Source organism: Pongo pygmaeus, chromosome 2 (genome assembly GCF_028885625.2).
Source record: "Pongo pygmaeus isolate AG05252 chromosome 2, NHGRI_mPonPyg2-v2.0_pri, whole genome shotgun sequence".
NCBI classification, from domain to species: Eukaryota; Metazoa; Chordata; class Mammalia; order Primates; family Hominidae; genus Pongo; species Pongo pygmaeus.
In genome coordinates, this window is record NC_085930.1 from 123,204,029 (window position 1) to 123,221,162 (window position 17,134).

Here is a 17,134-nt window from a genome sequence, read left to right on the forward strand (position 1 = left end):
ACCAGCTCTCTTGCCCTCAAGCTTCCATTAAGTTTGGCCAATGGGGAGACCCAGCGGTATCTAAGGGAAGCAATGAGGAGCACATTTAGGGTATCTGTGCTCTGGCTCCCTCTGTGGAATTTTTTCCAGCTGGCTGAGTCCCTCACTTGGAGGTCACAGGTTCTCTTGAGGAGGTCACTTCCAAGATTTACTTCTTCCCTCTCCTTGCCCCTTTGGGCCTAGCAAGTCAACATAGCAATTACTAGTCCCAAGTATCTGCACTATGGTTTCTCTCATTTTGTGGTGGTTTCCCCTGACTCTATCCATACCTTTGTAAGTACTTCTTTTACTAAACTCTCCTTAAATCTCCCTAATTTGAGGGTGCCATCTGCTTGCAACTGGAACCCTGGTTGACACACCACCATTTCTGTTTCGTTGTTATTGCTTTTATTGCTTTTTTTTTTTTTTTTTTTTTGAGACAGAGTCTTGCTCTGTCACCCAGGCTGGAGTACAGTGGCGCCATCTCGGCTCACTATAAGCTCTGTCTCCCAGGTTCATGCCATTCTCCTGCCTCAGCCTCCCGAGCAGCTGGGACTACAGACGCCCGCCACCACGCCTGGCTAATTTTTTGTATTTTTAGTAGAGACGGGGTTTCACCGTGTTAGCCAGGATGGTCTTGATCTCCTGACCTCATGATCCACCTGCCTCGGCCTCCCAAAGTGCTGGGATTACAGGCTTGAGCCACCGTGCCCGGCCTGTTATTGCTTTTTAAAGGGAATACACACACACACACAAGTGCACACACACATGCATGCTTACATATGTAGACTGTCTCTGGGAGTAGATGCAAGAACATGAGAATCAAACATTATCTGGCCCTGTAAAAGGAAAATAAATAGGTAGAAAACTGAGGTTGAGAAGCAATTTTTTATTTCATACCCTTCTGTTACTTTTGAATTTTCTATTATTTTTCTGTACTTAAAAAATGTTTTCATTATAAATAAGCAAATGCAAGGCAGATTCTGTCATGGCAGATGCATGCAGCTTTCATTCAAGTGACAGCCCCACATAGCCTCTGGGCACCGGGATCAGAAGTGGAGAAACCATACCTAATAGGGAGACTGCCATGTGGGCAGAAAGTAAAGAGATAAGCTCGAAAGCATCAATTTTCCTTTTCATGCACATGTTTTTGTAATACTAATATTGCTTTTAAAACCTTTCAAGAACGACATAATCAATACTCTAAAATCTCTTGAAAGAGCAGGAAATAATTCTAGTAAAATACCTAGTAAGGGCCGGGTGCGGTGGCTTACGCCTGTAATCCCAGCACTATACACACACACACACACACATATATATATATTTTCACACTGAAACTACCTACCATCTGGCCAACAATTAAAGATATCAAATATCTGGGATATTCTCCACACAACAAGAGATCTAAAACAAACACCAGGTTGGTCCCTACACTCCTGTGGCTTATATTCTAGTTTGAGAGGCAAAATTAACAACTGCAGTTACTTGCCTTTAAATGCAAACATGAGGTCAGAAACGGAGACAGAGCTGATACGGGAAGTGTGTGTGTCAGTGTGTGTGTTTATGCATTTATGTGTTTGATTTCCCCATTTGGACTTGTTCAACTGAGGGAATTTAGCTTTGTAGGTTTGAGTTTCACTAGCATTTTGGCTCATGAATTTAGTAGTTTGCTATGATTGCTTTAAGAAAACTGCATAAACATAAATTTGTATTTACCAAACAATTAAATTAACGGATTAAGGAATGATTACTTGTGTCTCAAAGGAATTCATCCAATGAGGTACTTTAAATTGAAATCTTGGCTGTACCTTTAAACTCAAATTTTTTTAAATGTAATTTACAAGGAAGTTTTTTTAGTCTTCTACGGAATGAAACAAGCTGTAGCTGAACGGAAAAATAATTTGCTTTCTCCAGCGAGAAACATAAAATAACTGAGCTGGAATTTCAATGGTATCCTTTCCTATTTAACACTTACCAGCCCCGATGACCCCAAATAAATCCTAAAAATGCATACTTGGTTTTCTTGCTTTCTTGTTATCATTGAAGAATGAAGTACAATTTGAGTCCCCCCAACAGTTGCTGAATTTTCATTTATTTTTCTGTTGTTTGTTTTTGTTTTTGTTTTTAGCGTGGCAGGGGACCTCTCTGAGATACAGGCCACATAACAGAAGACAAAACCTAAACATTTAAAATGACTCTTGCAGGTGGAAATATCTACACATTGTTGCCAAAGGCAGTATTTCAGAATTCTAGCACTTGTGCCATATTCAAAAAGCTGAAACAATTGTAGCTTTCTCAATCATGCTCTTTCAGCTCTAATAGGACTCAGTGAATAAAATAAATTTCTGAAAGCTGGGGAGAAGCAAGCAGTTCATAGTAAATACTGTCATCAATACATGAAATTCTTAAGTTTTTCATTGATAAAGGTCACTTTAACAGTGCCTTTATCTGGCAAAGACTGACTGCAGGGACTATGAGATGAGTCAAAAACCAGAATGTAGGGTTTGGGGCTGAGAAAAAGAGGAAGCCAGTTGAAAAAGTTAAGCCATTATGCAAATGGTATATTAGATCAAGTGAAAGAGTAGAATGGAGCACTATTTCATGAACTGTCAAAATAATAACTTTATGCCTCTGCTGAGAAGTGCTTTAAAGTTGGTACTTTACTTAAAGTGATAGCAACTGAGAAAACAATTCTCCCTCAGTTGACAGGACTTGGAGTGCTATAGCAACAAGGAAATAATTTATTATTGAAAATAAAAGATGATTAAATAACTCTCTTGGTGATAGTCAAAACAACATTGGTAAATGGCACAGACTGATAGAGGCAAGATAATGATACAGGACTGACGGAGTTTTATAACATTCCAATTCAACTAAAGTAATTTGTTACTTACCAGTAAAATTAGTCAACATAAACGAAAATGTGCTGCTTTCTGAGAGCCCTCATATTTAAACCCTTGAGGAAAGGGAGGACGGGATAAGACATGGTCCTTTCCTCAAGATCTTTAAGTTCTTCTAGGGAATTTTTAAAAATGCACGAAATGATTTTCATCAAAAGAGGTTTGGAAATAAGGAAGGTCTAAATGAAGATGTGCTTTTTAATTAAGTTATTCATTTAGGATTTAAACAATTCTTTATCTCAAAGTACTGAGGCAGCTTAATGGAAAATGCAGAAACTAACACAAAATCTGGTAAGAACAGATTTTTAAAAGATAGTGACTATTAGAGAATCTGAAAAATCAGCCCCTGAAATGAGCCATTTGCCTCAACTAAGCATGGAATTTGGTCCGAATATCAATTTTCTCTGAGAGCAGAATTTTCACTGATAAATTTCTCTGTGGAGGGTTTTGCTTCATTTTTTCAAAATATGCTGCAGGGTTCTTGTGCATGCCTGGTACCTGAAAGGTTTTTCAATTACAGTTTTATTAAACATGTGAAAATATTGGTCAAAACAGATGATTCCCATATTTTCTCTGGAAAAGGGCCAGAGTACTACCATATTTGGGAAAGGCATCCCTTTAAAAAGTAATATAACGTGGTCCAAGGCGCTTGGTTTCTAACAACCAAATAACTTGGGCACAGACGGAGAAGCTAAAGCAGAAATTGCTACAGTGGGTACAAGAGCTGGATACAGAGAAGAGATGTGTTCTGTTTGGCCTAAACTCTTTTCTTTTTAAAATATAAACCAAGTTTTAAAATTCAGAGATTTCACATGCAAAGCTGGTTTTCTAATTCCACTTAAAGAAATAAAAAAGACTTGGCAACAGTGGGCCCACACCATCCCAAGACAACAGTCAGCTGACTGTGAGCTGTGATGCTCCTCTTGAGAAAGTCTCTGTGTCCTCAAATTTGCCTCCTCCCTGACACTCCTTCATGTCACCTACTCCCCCGCCAGGCCCCTGTGGCCACCTGAATGTTTACAATTAACGATTATTTCACCTGCCCATTCAATTCTCTCTTCTAATATTAGGGTTTAACTAGAATGTAAAAAGTCATGATTTAACTCTCTAATATGAATATTTTTAACATGCATGTAATTCTCCAATGTGGATAATCACATTTCAGTTCAAGGCCAGAGGACATCTACTTTAGAAATCAGATCCATGTGATATTAATAATTATTATTACCATGATCATGATTTATTGAATGCAGACCAAATGCTTAGTCCAGTACTAAGTACTATGATGACTATTTCATTTACTTATCGCAACCACCATGCAATTTTGTCATTAACATTTTATAGATGGAGAAATTAAAGGTCAAAGAGATGAAATAACTTATATCATATCAATGAGAGAAAGCAAATAAAAGACAAAGCCAATGGTGACACATAAGCCCTCATCCTTCCTGATACTCCAGTGAAATAGATATTCCATCAAAAAGTTTAAGAGTAGAACTTTACGCACATTCCGGTACAAGGCAAAGACACAGGTGTGACTACTAGGAGTTGAAGAAAGTATACAAGGGGTGGGGAAGCAGTAAGTTTCTTAGACAAAAGCTTTGGTTCTTTGTAATTACTTCACTTATTTTAGGAGATATATATAATAAGGTCAGTTTGGTGAAGCCCAAGAGTTTTAAGGTAAAAACTTGAGTGTGAATTCGGGCTCTTACATGTATTAGCTGTGGGCCACTTAACTTCTTGAAACCTCCATTTCCTGATTTATGAAATGGCCCCATGTAGGATCATGATGAAGAGCAAACATGCTTGAAGTACATGTGAAAATCCTCTAGACAGTAAAAAATGCCACACAAGCATTCACTTCTTAGAAAGGTAACATTCCAGGCCATGCTCTCTCACACCAAAGAAAATTGCAGGAAACAAATGACAAGATAAGTATGAGTTTGGTAAATCTATTCCTACTCATCAATAGAATTGTAGCAGTTTGATGACTTCTAAAAAACCTTTCAGGAAATTTGAATGAATAGACAAATTGAAATATAATGATTTTTTGTTACCACTGTGCCCTGATGCTTTCAAATATACAATGGAATCAATCATCGTTACAATAAAGTTGCCAAGAGTGTTTAGGATCTAGAACCAAATAATCTGGTTTTGAAATATTGTTCATAACCAGCATAGGTCTGGCAAATAGGCAGTAACTTGAGAATCCAGTTCAATTTTCAAATCTTCCGCTGACTCCTGCACATTTATCAGGCGAGAGCTGATCTGCTTTGGCTTTGAGACACTTAGTGTGTTATTTCGCAACATGCTAATAAAATTAGTAAGTTTGACATGCAGAGACGGGAAGGCAATGATGTGTCTTAAGATTGTGGAATTCTAAAATATTGAAATAAAATCATGTTTGGCTTACTTTTCAAGGAAATAAAACTGGTGTACTTTCATTCACAGCTGATGAAAGAATTACAGAAGAATATGGGCAACAACAATTGTATTAGATTTTTAAGTACCTAGTTAAAAAGTGTTCTGGGCCATCCAGATATATGGAAAGCAATATTCCTTAATCCTCTCTCCTTGAGCTCATTTGCTCACGTAAAAGTTAATTATAAAACATTGCTATACGACTTCTACTGGAGGAGAGTTCACCATGCTGGGAATGGCAGCAGGTTGCAGTGGAGAAGGCTCTGAATCGACCATGAGCTGGCTTTGAGTTCAAGGGCAATTACCCAACCACTCTCTGTGCCTGTTCTCCAACCAGTCAAACAAATGGGTTGGACATGATGAACTTAAAGGTCCCTTTCATTTTGAAAAATGACACAAAAAGGACAGAAAGACACATTCAGATTCACTTTGGTTTCTAAGATAACACCAAACACTTTGAAACTTCCCCCTTCATGTTTTTCAAGCAGAGGAAGTAAAAAAAAAAAGAAATAAGTTTCAAGTATTGTTAAGGCTTCTAGAAAGGACAACAAAGGGCAGGAAATTTGAAACAAAATCTGAGAATCTGCCCTTAAACTGGGCAATTTTGCTTGTTTTCTCACAGTGCAGTTAGATGAAAAAGTGTAAGGTTGATCTTCGCCTTTCCTGGGCATTACTCATTGCTGTCATGACCTTGATGCTATTTGCAGTAAACAGCATAAAGGTCTCTCTTGTGGTGAGTAGCTGCAACTTTTCTGATGCTACCTCCTGTGATTAAAATATCTACTCCCGGCCCGGCACGGTGGCTCACGCCTGTAATCCCAGCACTTTGGGAGGCCGAGGCGGGTGAATCACGAGGTCAAGAAATCGAGACCATCCTGGCCAACATGGTGAAACCCTGTCTCTACTAAAAATACAAAAATTAGCCAGGGCATGATGGCACATGCCTGTAGTCCCAGCTACTCAGGAGGCTGAGGCAGGAGAATTGCTTGAACCCAGGAGACAGAGGTTGCAAAGAGCCGAGATTGTGCCACTACACTCCAGCCTCACAACACGACAGAGCAAGACTCTGTATTAAGAAAAAAAAAAAAAAAAAAAAAAAGTCTACTCCCTTCCAAGTCCTACCAATCCCACTAAGGTTGGTAACTTAGTCTGTTTGGCTGCCATAACAAAATATGTGAGACTGGGTAATTATAAAGGACAGAAATTTTTCACAGTTCTAGAGGCTGACAAGTCCAACATCAAGGCACTGGCAGTTCTGATGTCTCGTGAGAGCCCTCTCTCCTGCTTCCAAGATGGCGCCTTGTTGCTGTGTCCTCTAGAGAGGATCAGTACTGTGTCATCACATAGCAGAAAATTGAAGGGCAAAAGGACCCAGGCTGGTTACCTCCAGACCTTTTATGTGGGACTAATCCACTCATGACTTAATCACTTCTCCCAAATCTCCATCTCCTGATACCACCACAATGGGGATTAAGTTTCAACATAAATTTTGGAGGGGAGACATCAGCCACAGTAGTTGGTGAGAAAAAAGGACAGTATTTACATAATGACAATTGTCAATGGGCTGTGGAAAAGTCAAGATAGATTCCAGCAGTGATTTTAAGATGGAAAATGAGAACCATGCACACAGTCTTCAAGATGCAATCTTCCAACATAGTTCTGGAACACAGCTGGCTCCTTCCATCCATGGGGAATGACCACATTTGTGTGCTGAAATAACATTTAGTACTAGAGATAAAAGTGGAATAAGTGATCTAAACTTTGAAATGTTTTGAATGACCTTTGGCTAGGAAGTCAAATTATAATGCTATTTCTTAAGACAACTCTTTATGAAAGTTCTAGTATGTACCTAACTTTGGCACCTTAAATTTGCCCCACACTGAATCTTATCTATTAAACCTATCTCATTCTGGGGTGAGAACCCAGATGTGTAAAATCGTATGGCCAGAGGTGACTGAGAAGTGCATTTTGACTATGTTTCATACTCTTTTATCCATCTTAGCATAATCTTTTTACCAGCACCAGTGGAGTTGTGAACTGGCTCAATTTCTTGTGATGTCCAGTGTAAAAATGTATGCCTATAAATGTAACTCTTAGAAAGAGAAGCAAAAATGAGAAACTATGGGGGAGGAGGGGAGGAAATGACACGCACAGTCTGTTTTTAGGACACTGTACTTGCTGTTCCCTCCAACTAGAATGCGCTTAACCCAGAGATCTGCCTTCTTCATCCCGATTTCATACCAATTACTGCTCAAATATCACTTTATCAAAGATGCCATTCTTGACAACCGCTTCTAAAATTACAAGCATCTACCATTGTTCTCAGACCCTTGCGCTGTACTTATCTGCTGACATGTTTATAGAATCTTGTTTATTAGCTTGATCACATGGACTTTAATTCACTCTGTATTCCCCAAATCTCAAACATTGGCTGGCACACGGTGGTTGGTACTCTATAAACACTTGGTGATAGCTTTCCTATCCCTAAGTCCTCCAAAGCCAAGTTTCATACCTCATCCTTAAGTTCCAAAGGAAACCTTCTTATCTGCAGAAAATTAATGCATATTTGCTGTTGCTAGATAAAGAATAAGGATATAGTCACAGAGAAAAAAGGACATGTTGAAGCCAGGTACGGAGGGTATAAACAGTTGGTGAAGAGTTTAAGCTCAAGGCTTAGCCTGTCTAAATTAGCAATAAAAGGAAGTCAGTTTTGAAGTCAAAGAGTGTTCTTCTTTCCCCCCTGGGAGGAGCTGGTTCATGAAAGTGGAGGTCCAGAGCCAAGAGAACTCTCCCAAGACACACTGTTCAAAAGTCAAGGGCATAATCTAGAGCTACACAGTAGCCATGAGGACACACGGATTTATAAATTTAAATTAACTAAAGTTAAACGAAATCATACATTCAGTTTCAAGTCAGATCAGCCATTTTCAAGTGCTTAATAGCCACATATGGCCAGGAATAGACAGGATACTTTCATCGTTGCAGAAAGTCCCATAGGACAACACTGATCTAAAGAAATTCAAAAGGACCTGCGTTCCTCAGCTTCCGAGGAGATCTGAAAACGAAGGCCCAGAGGGAACAGGGAGGAGAAGCAGGGCAGAGCTTGAAAAGTAATCGCATTGGAAAGGGCCCTGACTGCTGGCTTGGATGCCTTGTGTAATTAAAGTTCTATCCCAACTTCTTAAGGAATGAGTCTGGTATTAAATGACTGGCTGTCTGTAGTGTCACTGCTGAGGTAGGGAGAGAAGACAATTAGGGACAAGGAGTAGTGTTCCATGGAAAACACGTTAGCTATGAGTGGCAGCAGCAAAAGGTCTCAGAAGTGAGAGAAATGGACCCAACTAGGTTTGCAACAAGCTGAAACCTGTAAAGGCTCAAGTCAGCTGGCACAACCTCTCAAAATGCAAATCCCTGAGCCCAAGATAAAAGTAAGGCTCGTCTGACTCCTAAGGTATCAAGTGATTCTTATTAAGCCCCATTTCAATGACTGAAACCTAATGCAGAGCCCAGGCACACAGATTAAGTTTCCAGTCAAAGCCCACACAAGCCTAAAGAAAGGAAATTAACATTTTAGAAAAAAAAAAAAAACAAAAAAAACCACTGGATTTTTCAAAGCCTTTTTTTTTTTGAAGGGTTTAAGTCACAGCATGCCAAATAAAGGTGAGTTTCTAGGAGAATACAGCACAGAGGTGACCAAGGTGGGTGAAATTTATTCACAGGGGAAAATCCAAATGCCTTCAGGGAAACCACTTTTGCAGGTTTCTTCTGATAAATACTGAACCCAATTAAAAGCATCCCTTCAGGGCAAGTTTTCTCCTAGGAGACTTCTACCTGCCGCTTTAACTTCCCTTTCCCCAGAATTTCCAGGAGAAGTTTAACGGCTTACAATCCCTACCACTCCATGCTCATAGACTTTAAGCATATTTTTCTCCCACAGGGCAGTACTATTTTTATAATCCTTTTAAGATTAAAACTAAAAACACAGATGATAAAAAAAAAAAAAAGGCCTGGCTGCATCCGCCTACAATAAAGTATTATAATTACAGTGCACTACTAAAGAGTATTTCCACGAACATTAGACTATCTGGTTTCCAGGACAAAGAAACAGCCTATAATTCCAAAGCACAGGAATGGAAAGGTACAAGTAATTTAATCTGTCCCACTGTGATTATAGGTGCTAAGAAATTACCTGAATGTACCTCTTTGGGACTTGAGAAGAATGGGAAATTTAATGATGCTACATAACTGCCCTATTCATTATGATACCCAAGAGCCACCTGTGGCTATTTAAATTCAAGTTAATTGAAATAAAAATATATCTGTATTTGAAATTCAATTCCTTATTTGCACCTGCCACATTTCAAGCCACATGTATCATCTAAGATGGTCTTAGACCCACTGTTCAATAGAACTTTCTGCAAAGGTGAAAATATCTTATACCTGTGCTGTCCTTAAACCTTAACACAGCCCAGGGATAAGATATTTTCATCTCTGCAGAAAGTTCTATTGAACAGTGGATCTGAGACCATCTTAGAGAGATAATTACATAATTCTTCCCAATTTCATAATAGAGATTATGAAGTAACAGCCTCCAAAATACAGGGTGTTTAGGCTACTGGCTACCTTCTACACTCAGGTGAACTCTTTGTAGTGGTTTACACATGTGTACCAATTGCCCTCATCTCCCCAGTTTCAAGTACATTAAAATGGCATTAGATGTAATAAAATGCATGCCACTGAAACTCAGCTCAATTGAAACTTGAGTTTCTTCAGAATTCCAAAGGATGGTGCATCTCTTTGTGAAACCTGAAGTGGGGACTTGTCAGGAAAACGTCTATGAGTGAGGCCTAGGAAAAAGAAGGCATTTTCCGAAATTAATAAATTTATTTCCTTGTTTTTTGTCACACCTTATTCCAGAGGTGTCCCTAGGCTACTGTGTGTGGAACAAGGTCTGGACAGAACCTAATGATAAATTGGGGGATACTGAAAGTCCTGGCACTCTAAGAGCTTCCCCATACATCTTTAGATTTTTTTTCCCATATGGGAAAAAAAGAAAGGGATTTCCTATCTTCCCATCACAAACTCCTGGCTTTGCAGTGGTTTTATTACGTCATTCCCCTACTTACAATCTGCCAGTGACTCAGAGAATTTAGCCCAAACTGGCACTTAAGGCTCCCATAATCTGATTACCTTTCTGCTGAATAACTCCTTTTATCAGAAACCTTTTGACCTGATAACTGCTGGCTTTCCTACCACCAAAATTTCTACCTCGCTACCAGATCTATCAGGTGGATTTTAAGGTCAAGAAGAGCATCCCCAAGGCAGCCTGCCCAGGCCCTGGAAGGAGTTCAGTGCCTTCACTGTTGGCTGTGAGGTTTACGTGATGGAGGGAAGAGACTCCAAGAATGGTGTCTGAAAGGATGCCTGGTGTCTGATGCTGCCCCTAAGGAGTTGTCCAAGGTGGTTCAAATACTGCCCGCTTTGGCCATGGCTGACAGAGCTGAAGAACTGCCTCTACATGGTGGGTGGACACACCCCCCAGGCAGGCACTTGCTGGCTTCCCTCTGTTTCCTTGAAGGAAGTGGAGTAGCATGGCCCTGGGGCTAACAAGTGAACAATAGTGCCTGCCTTGAATCATACCCAGCCTTTCAAACCCAGGTGAAGTGTTTTCTCTTTTGGAAAATCATCCATTCCCCCCACTACCAGCCCCACCAAGAGTGCTCTGCCTCCTCCGGTTTTGGTTTTTAACCATCTTTATTGTGAGGTATCCTTTTAGATAGGCCTGTATTTGCTCTGTTCTGCAGATGAGTTTCCAAAACCTTCTAAAACCTTGCTCATATTTGTTATGCTGGATTTAAAGTCAACAGATGGGAGTTTTGAACCCAGTAAATGGCATTTCTTTGCTGTGGGAAATCAAGTACTTTGACCTCTCTGGTGAAATCTTCATTTGTAACCTCACTGGGTTAGACTAGATTAGTGTTTCTCAACATGGTTCCACATCGGAATCATCTGGGGATCTTTTAAAACAATAATGATGCCAAAGTCCTACCCCAGGGCAATGAGTCAGAACTTCTAGGTGCTTGGCTCAGGCTTTGGAATTCTTTTAGAAGTTCGCAGGTGATCCTAACGTGCAGCCAGGGTTAGAAAAATAAACTGAGTTCAGGAAGGGGCTTATCCTACATGGACTGGAGAACTCAATAGGAAAAAATGTAGTAGTTAGAGACGGGGCATGGCAGTACTGGACAGAGGCAGTCAGACCCATAGGTGATGCTTCTCATCTTTGCCTTGAGCTGTAACTAGAAAAACTGCAAACTGCATTATAACCAGAACATTATTATATACGTATACATGTACAATCAAGCCCAACCCAATTAATTTTCTCATATGACTCAAACTCTAATACCATTTGGAGATGAGGCAGGAATCATAAACATAATTGGCTGCAGGGCATTTAGTTGCCATTGTATAAATTCTTCTTGAAAAATAATTTTAGATTAATTTTTAAGTGTGGATTTTACAAGTTCCTATCTTTTTAAAGGGTGGGAATCCTTTGCCAATTCCCAAGGGGACACTGAGCTTAAAGGAAGATAATGTCTGAAAGATCTGAGGACCGAGTTTCCTGAGAAAGCTGTATTTCTAAAGTTTTGACCCTACAAGGCAACATTAAAAGTAAGTTCAAGGAAACAAATGTGAGAAAGCATATCTCCCTTTAGATAACCTAGCAAAGAAGTTAAGAAGGGAAATAGTTCCTTAGATCAGAATTAACAGTTGTGGATAGCCTTCCCTTCAGAAAATTGCAACGCTCAACAGACATTACACAAACAATATATCCCCGCAACTTAATTTCTCTTCCTAGGATCTTTAATATTTTTCTTTTTTTATTCCATTAAACAAATATATATTGAGCATCACCTATCCACCAGCTCTGAAGAAACACTATTTTTAATATGTTCAAAATTTAAGTCTTTTCTTGATACAATAACATCTGCCTTAACAGGAATCAGTATGTAAAAATTACAGTTTTTAAAGAATTATATAAAAGGTATTATTCCAGAAGACTTGCTATGGAATCCCTTTTAAAAAGGGCGTTCAGAAAAAGGTAACACTGAAATTTATTACAGTTTGAAGAAAATCACTCCAATTATAAATCCATGAACCCAGTCATTGTTTAAGGAAGCTCATCTTTGCTGGAAAATCCCCACTGAGAACAAAGCATCACAATGATCCACACAGTCCTAACCAAGCCCACTGGAAAAATCACCCTGAAGAAGACTGGTGAAAAAGAGAAAGAAGTCCATACCACAGTGTGAGAGCTAATTTAATGTGTTCTTCAACAAAAATTAAATAAAACAACATGACTCGATTTTTCTTTTATGTTGCAACGAAAATAACATTTATATAAAGCTAGTAGTAGAAAAGCAGAAGTATAGCTTAGCTTTCTATGATGGCAAGTGAAACAGTTTCTGCTAATCAAAGTGATTCTTTTTTTTTTTTCCTTTGAGACGGAGTCTTGCTCTGTCGCCAGGCTGGAGTTCAGTGGCACGATCTCAGCTCACTGCAACCTCCGCCTCCCGGGTTCAAGTGATTCCCCTGCCTCAGCCTCCCGAATAGCTGGGACTAGAGGCACGTGCCACCACGCCCAGCTAATTTTTGTATTTTTAGTAGAGATGGGTTTTTACCATGTTGGCCAGGATGGTCTCAATCTCTTAACCTTGGGATCTGCCCTCCTTGGCCTCCCAAAGAGCTGGGATTAGAGGTGTGAGCCACCGTGCCTGGCCATCAAAGTGATTCTTAGCCATTTTCTTTGAAAATGTCAGTAATACAGGTAGGCTCTGTTGCTCTTCAATGTATACCTTCTTTTATATAAAAGCAATTTGACTAAATATTAGATGTCTGTGTGAGTCGTTTTCTGCTACTCAAAACAGTTCTTGTTCTGTTCTTCTTTATATTTTGTTTGTTTGTTTGTTTTTGGAGATGGAATCTTGGTCTGTTGCCCAGGCTGGAGTGCAATGGCATGATCTCGGCTCACTGCAACCTCCACCTCCTGGGTTCAAGCGATTCTCCTGCCTCAGCCTCCCGAGTAGCTGTGATTACAGGCGCCTGCCACCATGCCCAGCTAATTTTTGTATTTTTTAGTAGAGATAGGGTTTCACCATGTTGGTCAGGCCGGTCTTGAACTCTTGACCTCAGGTGATCCACCCGCCTTGGCCTCACAAAGTGCTGGGATTACAGGCATGAGCCACAGCACCCAACCTCTTCTCTGCATGTTTATTCAGACATTCATGTTTAAGAATTTCTGAGAAAGGAAGCCAAAGATAATAATACCTGACCTCTATGCCTACATGATGAAGAAGTGCACATCCTATGTAAAGATGCCCGTATTCCTGATTAGGTTAAGCAACTTGAAGTTCTAGTGAAGGGCAAAACTACAGGACTGTAGGAACTGGCATAGCCTTTTATACATGGCAGCATTTGTCTACTGACAATGGTGACACAACCTCCAAGAGGGCAGACCACATGGTGTATAAAAGAGAAGCTGTCCCCATAAGAAAAGGGGAAAAGTAAAATGACTCATTACATAGTTTGAAATCTCTTATGATGGGTGGACAAAACCCTCAAAGAAGAAATTCTCCAGTCTTAAATAGGGCTTTTAATGTTCGAGGAAAGAACAAGTCTCCTGATGACTACACTGCCATCGCCTCTTTGACAATTTAGCTATGAAAATACGAAAATACGAGAAGACTATAGATTTTTTTCTTAGATTTACTTACAAATTAAGCAGTGAGGGAGCACAATGACTAAAAATAGAAAAATGATGAAAAGATTAATTAATGATACTTTACTATGTCTCAGTGGATGGGCAGTCCTATTACAGCTGGGGCAGATGATTTCATCTTTCTGGGCCTCCATTTCCACATCTGTAAAACAGGATAATTATATCCATCTCAGAGAGCTGTTTTTAAAATTAGAGATGACATGAAAGTGAAACTGTTTTGAAAATAATGTAGCTTTCTATTACTGTTAGATTATTAAAAGATTATTATAACTAGACATAGTCAATATGTTTTCTTCAAAGTTATCAGACTAGACATTTTTCCCTCTGGTGCTCTTTCACCCATGTGTCTCAATCATACTAAAATTATTCAAATCACTTCTTTTTTCTGTTTTCCTGGTACTAGTTTCTCTTTTTCTTTTTCTTTTTTTTTTTTTTTTTTTTTTTGAGACGAAGTCTTGCTCTGTCGCCCAGGCTGGAGTGCAATAGTGCCATATCGGATCACTGCAACCACTGTCTCCTGAGTTCAAGTGATTCTCCTGGCTCAGACTCCTGAGTAGCTGGGATTATAGGTATGTGCCACCACTCCCAGCTAATTTTTGTATTTTTAGTAAAGACAGGGTTTCACCATGTTGGTCAGGCTGGTCTCAAACTCCTGACCTCGTGATCCGCTTGCCTCGGCCTCCCAAAGTGCTGGGATTACAGGCCTGAGCCATTGCACTGGCTGGTACTAGTTTTCTATCTGCCTGAAGAAGTACGCAAATGACTATTTTCATGACTATTTTTTTGCCTTTAATATTATTTAACAGCTATTTTAACAATGAAAGACATTTTACATATTCCCAAAAGGTATGCACCAAAAGAAGGGTGTGGGCAGAAATGTTCACAAAATCAGGACCTTTCATTGCATCTTGGTGACTACCAATAAAGTACACAGAAACCCATAGTGAACTGAGGTCTAAGCGGCTATCAACCAACACAGTCTTGAACTGCTGAGTCTGATCACTTCATTTTCTTAAAACTTCAGGACAGTTCAATTTAGAGAGCACAAGAGTGAAGTTAGCCTCCCTGGTCATCTTAAGCAACATGGGAAGATAATTTAAGAAAAGTGACACCATATCAGTCACTTTCCCAAGCTTTTCAGGGGCTCACTCCAAAGACTTTCTTGATGATAAATTTTATTAAAGTGCTGATCATAATCAAAACAGTACATCGTATCAGAGGTCAAGCATTGTTTTTCACTTCCCTTCCCAGAACTTATTAAAGATGTACCTCTGAAGAAAGACATAAGGAAGAACAAAATTCTTTTGACTGACAGAAAATGGCTTACACAGGCATGTAATACTTAGTCAAGTTGCTTATATATATGAAATAAGTTATACCTTGGGAGTAACAAAGCCAATAGGCTTGGCTTATAGGGGGCTAACTACAGCTGCAGCAGTTATTCAAGAAGTTAACATATTCTCTCCTGTCCCCTGAAGACACCACAGGCATCTCAGTAATAAACTGATAACAACCAATACTCAGAGTTTGTGAAAATGCTTTGTAAAGTGCTGAATAAATGTAAGCGATTATCTACTTACCACGAAAGTCCTCATCAATATCATCATTAAAATCTTGAAAGATAAGTGCTTTTCAGTAGTTTTGAGAGTGAACCAATGACATGCTAAATTAAAAGCATTATATTTCAACCATTTCCAATAAGTGCCACAAAATATTAAGACTTAAGAATATTAAAATTCTGGTCAGGTGCAGTGGCTCATGCCTGTAATCCCAGCACTTTGGGAGGCTGAGGAGGGTGGATCGCCTGAGGTCAGAAGTTCGAGAGCAGCATGGCCAACATGGCGAAACCTTGTCTCTACTAAAAATACAAAAATTAGCCAGGTGTGGTAGTGGGCACCTACAATCCCAGCTACTTGGGAGGCTGAGGCAGGAGAATCACTTGAACCCAGGAGGCAGAGGTTGCAGTGAGCTGAGATCATGCCATTGTACTCCAGCTGGGTGACAAGAGCAAAATTCTGTCTCAAAAAAAAAGAATATTAAAATTCTTATTTCATCTCCTTTTTCTCTATAGATAGAGCAGGTAGGGCACTGCCAGTCCAAATCTATGTTATGTTATGATGTCAGTGGTAGCTCCAGAATTCCCATAGAGGAGGGGCTACATGGGTGATGATCTGGCTGAAAGGGAGGCAGGCAACACATCTGGAAGCTGTGCTTGCCCAAGAGAACACTACTTGTGGTACCTAGACTGCATGTTTATTCAGGATGGATGGGGACTATGGCGGAGGAGAAGGCTGAAAGCCAAATTCAAGACCATCCTTAGAAACCCACTCCTATTAAGCACCCACGTAAGAAAGGCCTCATATTTAAGTCTCCTTAGCATGTGTCATTTTAACAGGGCTTTCCAAAAAGTACAACCAGGGGTCAACCTTTGCAATATGGGATTATTTACCCTCAGGTAGGTAGAAGAGTATCTTCAGGCACTCTTCATTGCACCAAGACCCCTTCAGCCATCCCTATTCCAGCAATCCTAATGACTGAGATCATCTATGATTCATAAAGAGGAAAGGCAGGAGTAGCAAAAAATTGTCCTGCGTCAGATGGTGTGATTTACTTTATGACTTTGTCTGGTCTCTATAGTCATAATGCATTGAGCCTTCTGCAAAAGATTCACACATGAGAGAATAAATGAATCAAAGGCAGAGCCAGCGATGGATGGAAAATCAACCTTAACACCCACACACCACAGCTCCCCAAAATTCACAGAAACTAAAGACTTCAGACAGAGCTAGTCTCCACTGTAAAGAACAACTTACAAAGCAGATCATATGAGATTTTCCATAAGCCTATGGTTCTGTCAAACAATGCTACAGGTGGCTTTGAGCCATTGACATTTACATTTGGTGGTGAAAAGCCATCTAGGAGAAAAAAAAATAGCACTCCCAGCCTTGGATCTTAAAGCAAGTTTCCTCGGCCTTTAAAAGCAATGAATTCCAAACAGCAACAAACACAACACATAAAC

The 17,134-nt window shown here is 39.7% G+C and overlaps 1 protein-coding gene across 2 annotated transcripts in view; it reads right to left on the minus strand.

Annotated features, from left to right (window-relative positions):
• The window catches only part of TGFBR2 (transforming growth factor beta receptor 2), an 86,675-nt gene that overhangs the window by 55,587 nt on the left and 13,954 nt on the right, over positions 1-17,134 (minus strand). The window contains exon 2 of one of the 2 annotated variants that reach the window (XM_054481595.2): positions 14,183-14,257. The exons of the other annotated variant lie outside the window; for it this stretch is intronic. Within the exon in view, the coding sequence (XP_054337570.1) occupies positions 14,183-14,257 (75 nt within the window). The remainder of the gene's footprint in view (positions 1-14,182; positions 14,258-17,134) is intronic. 2 annotated transcript variants of the gene reach the window in all.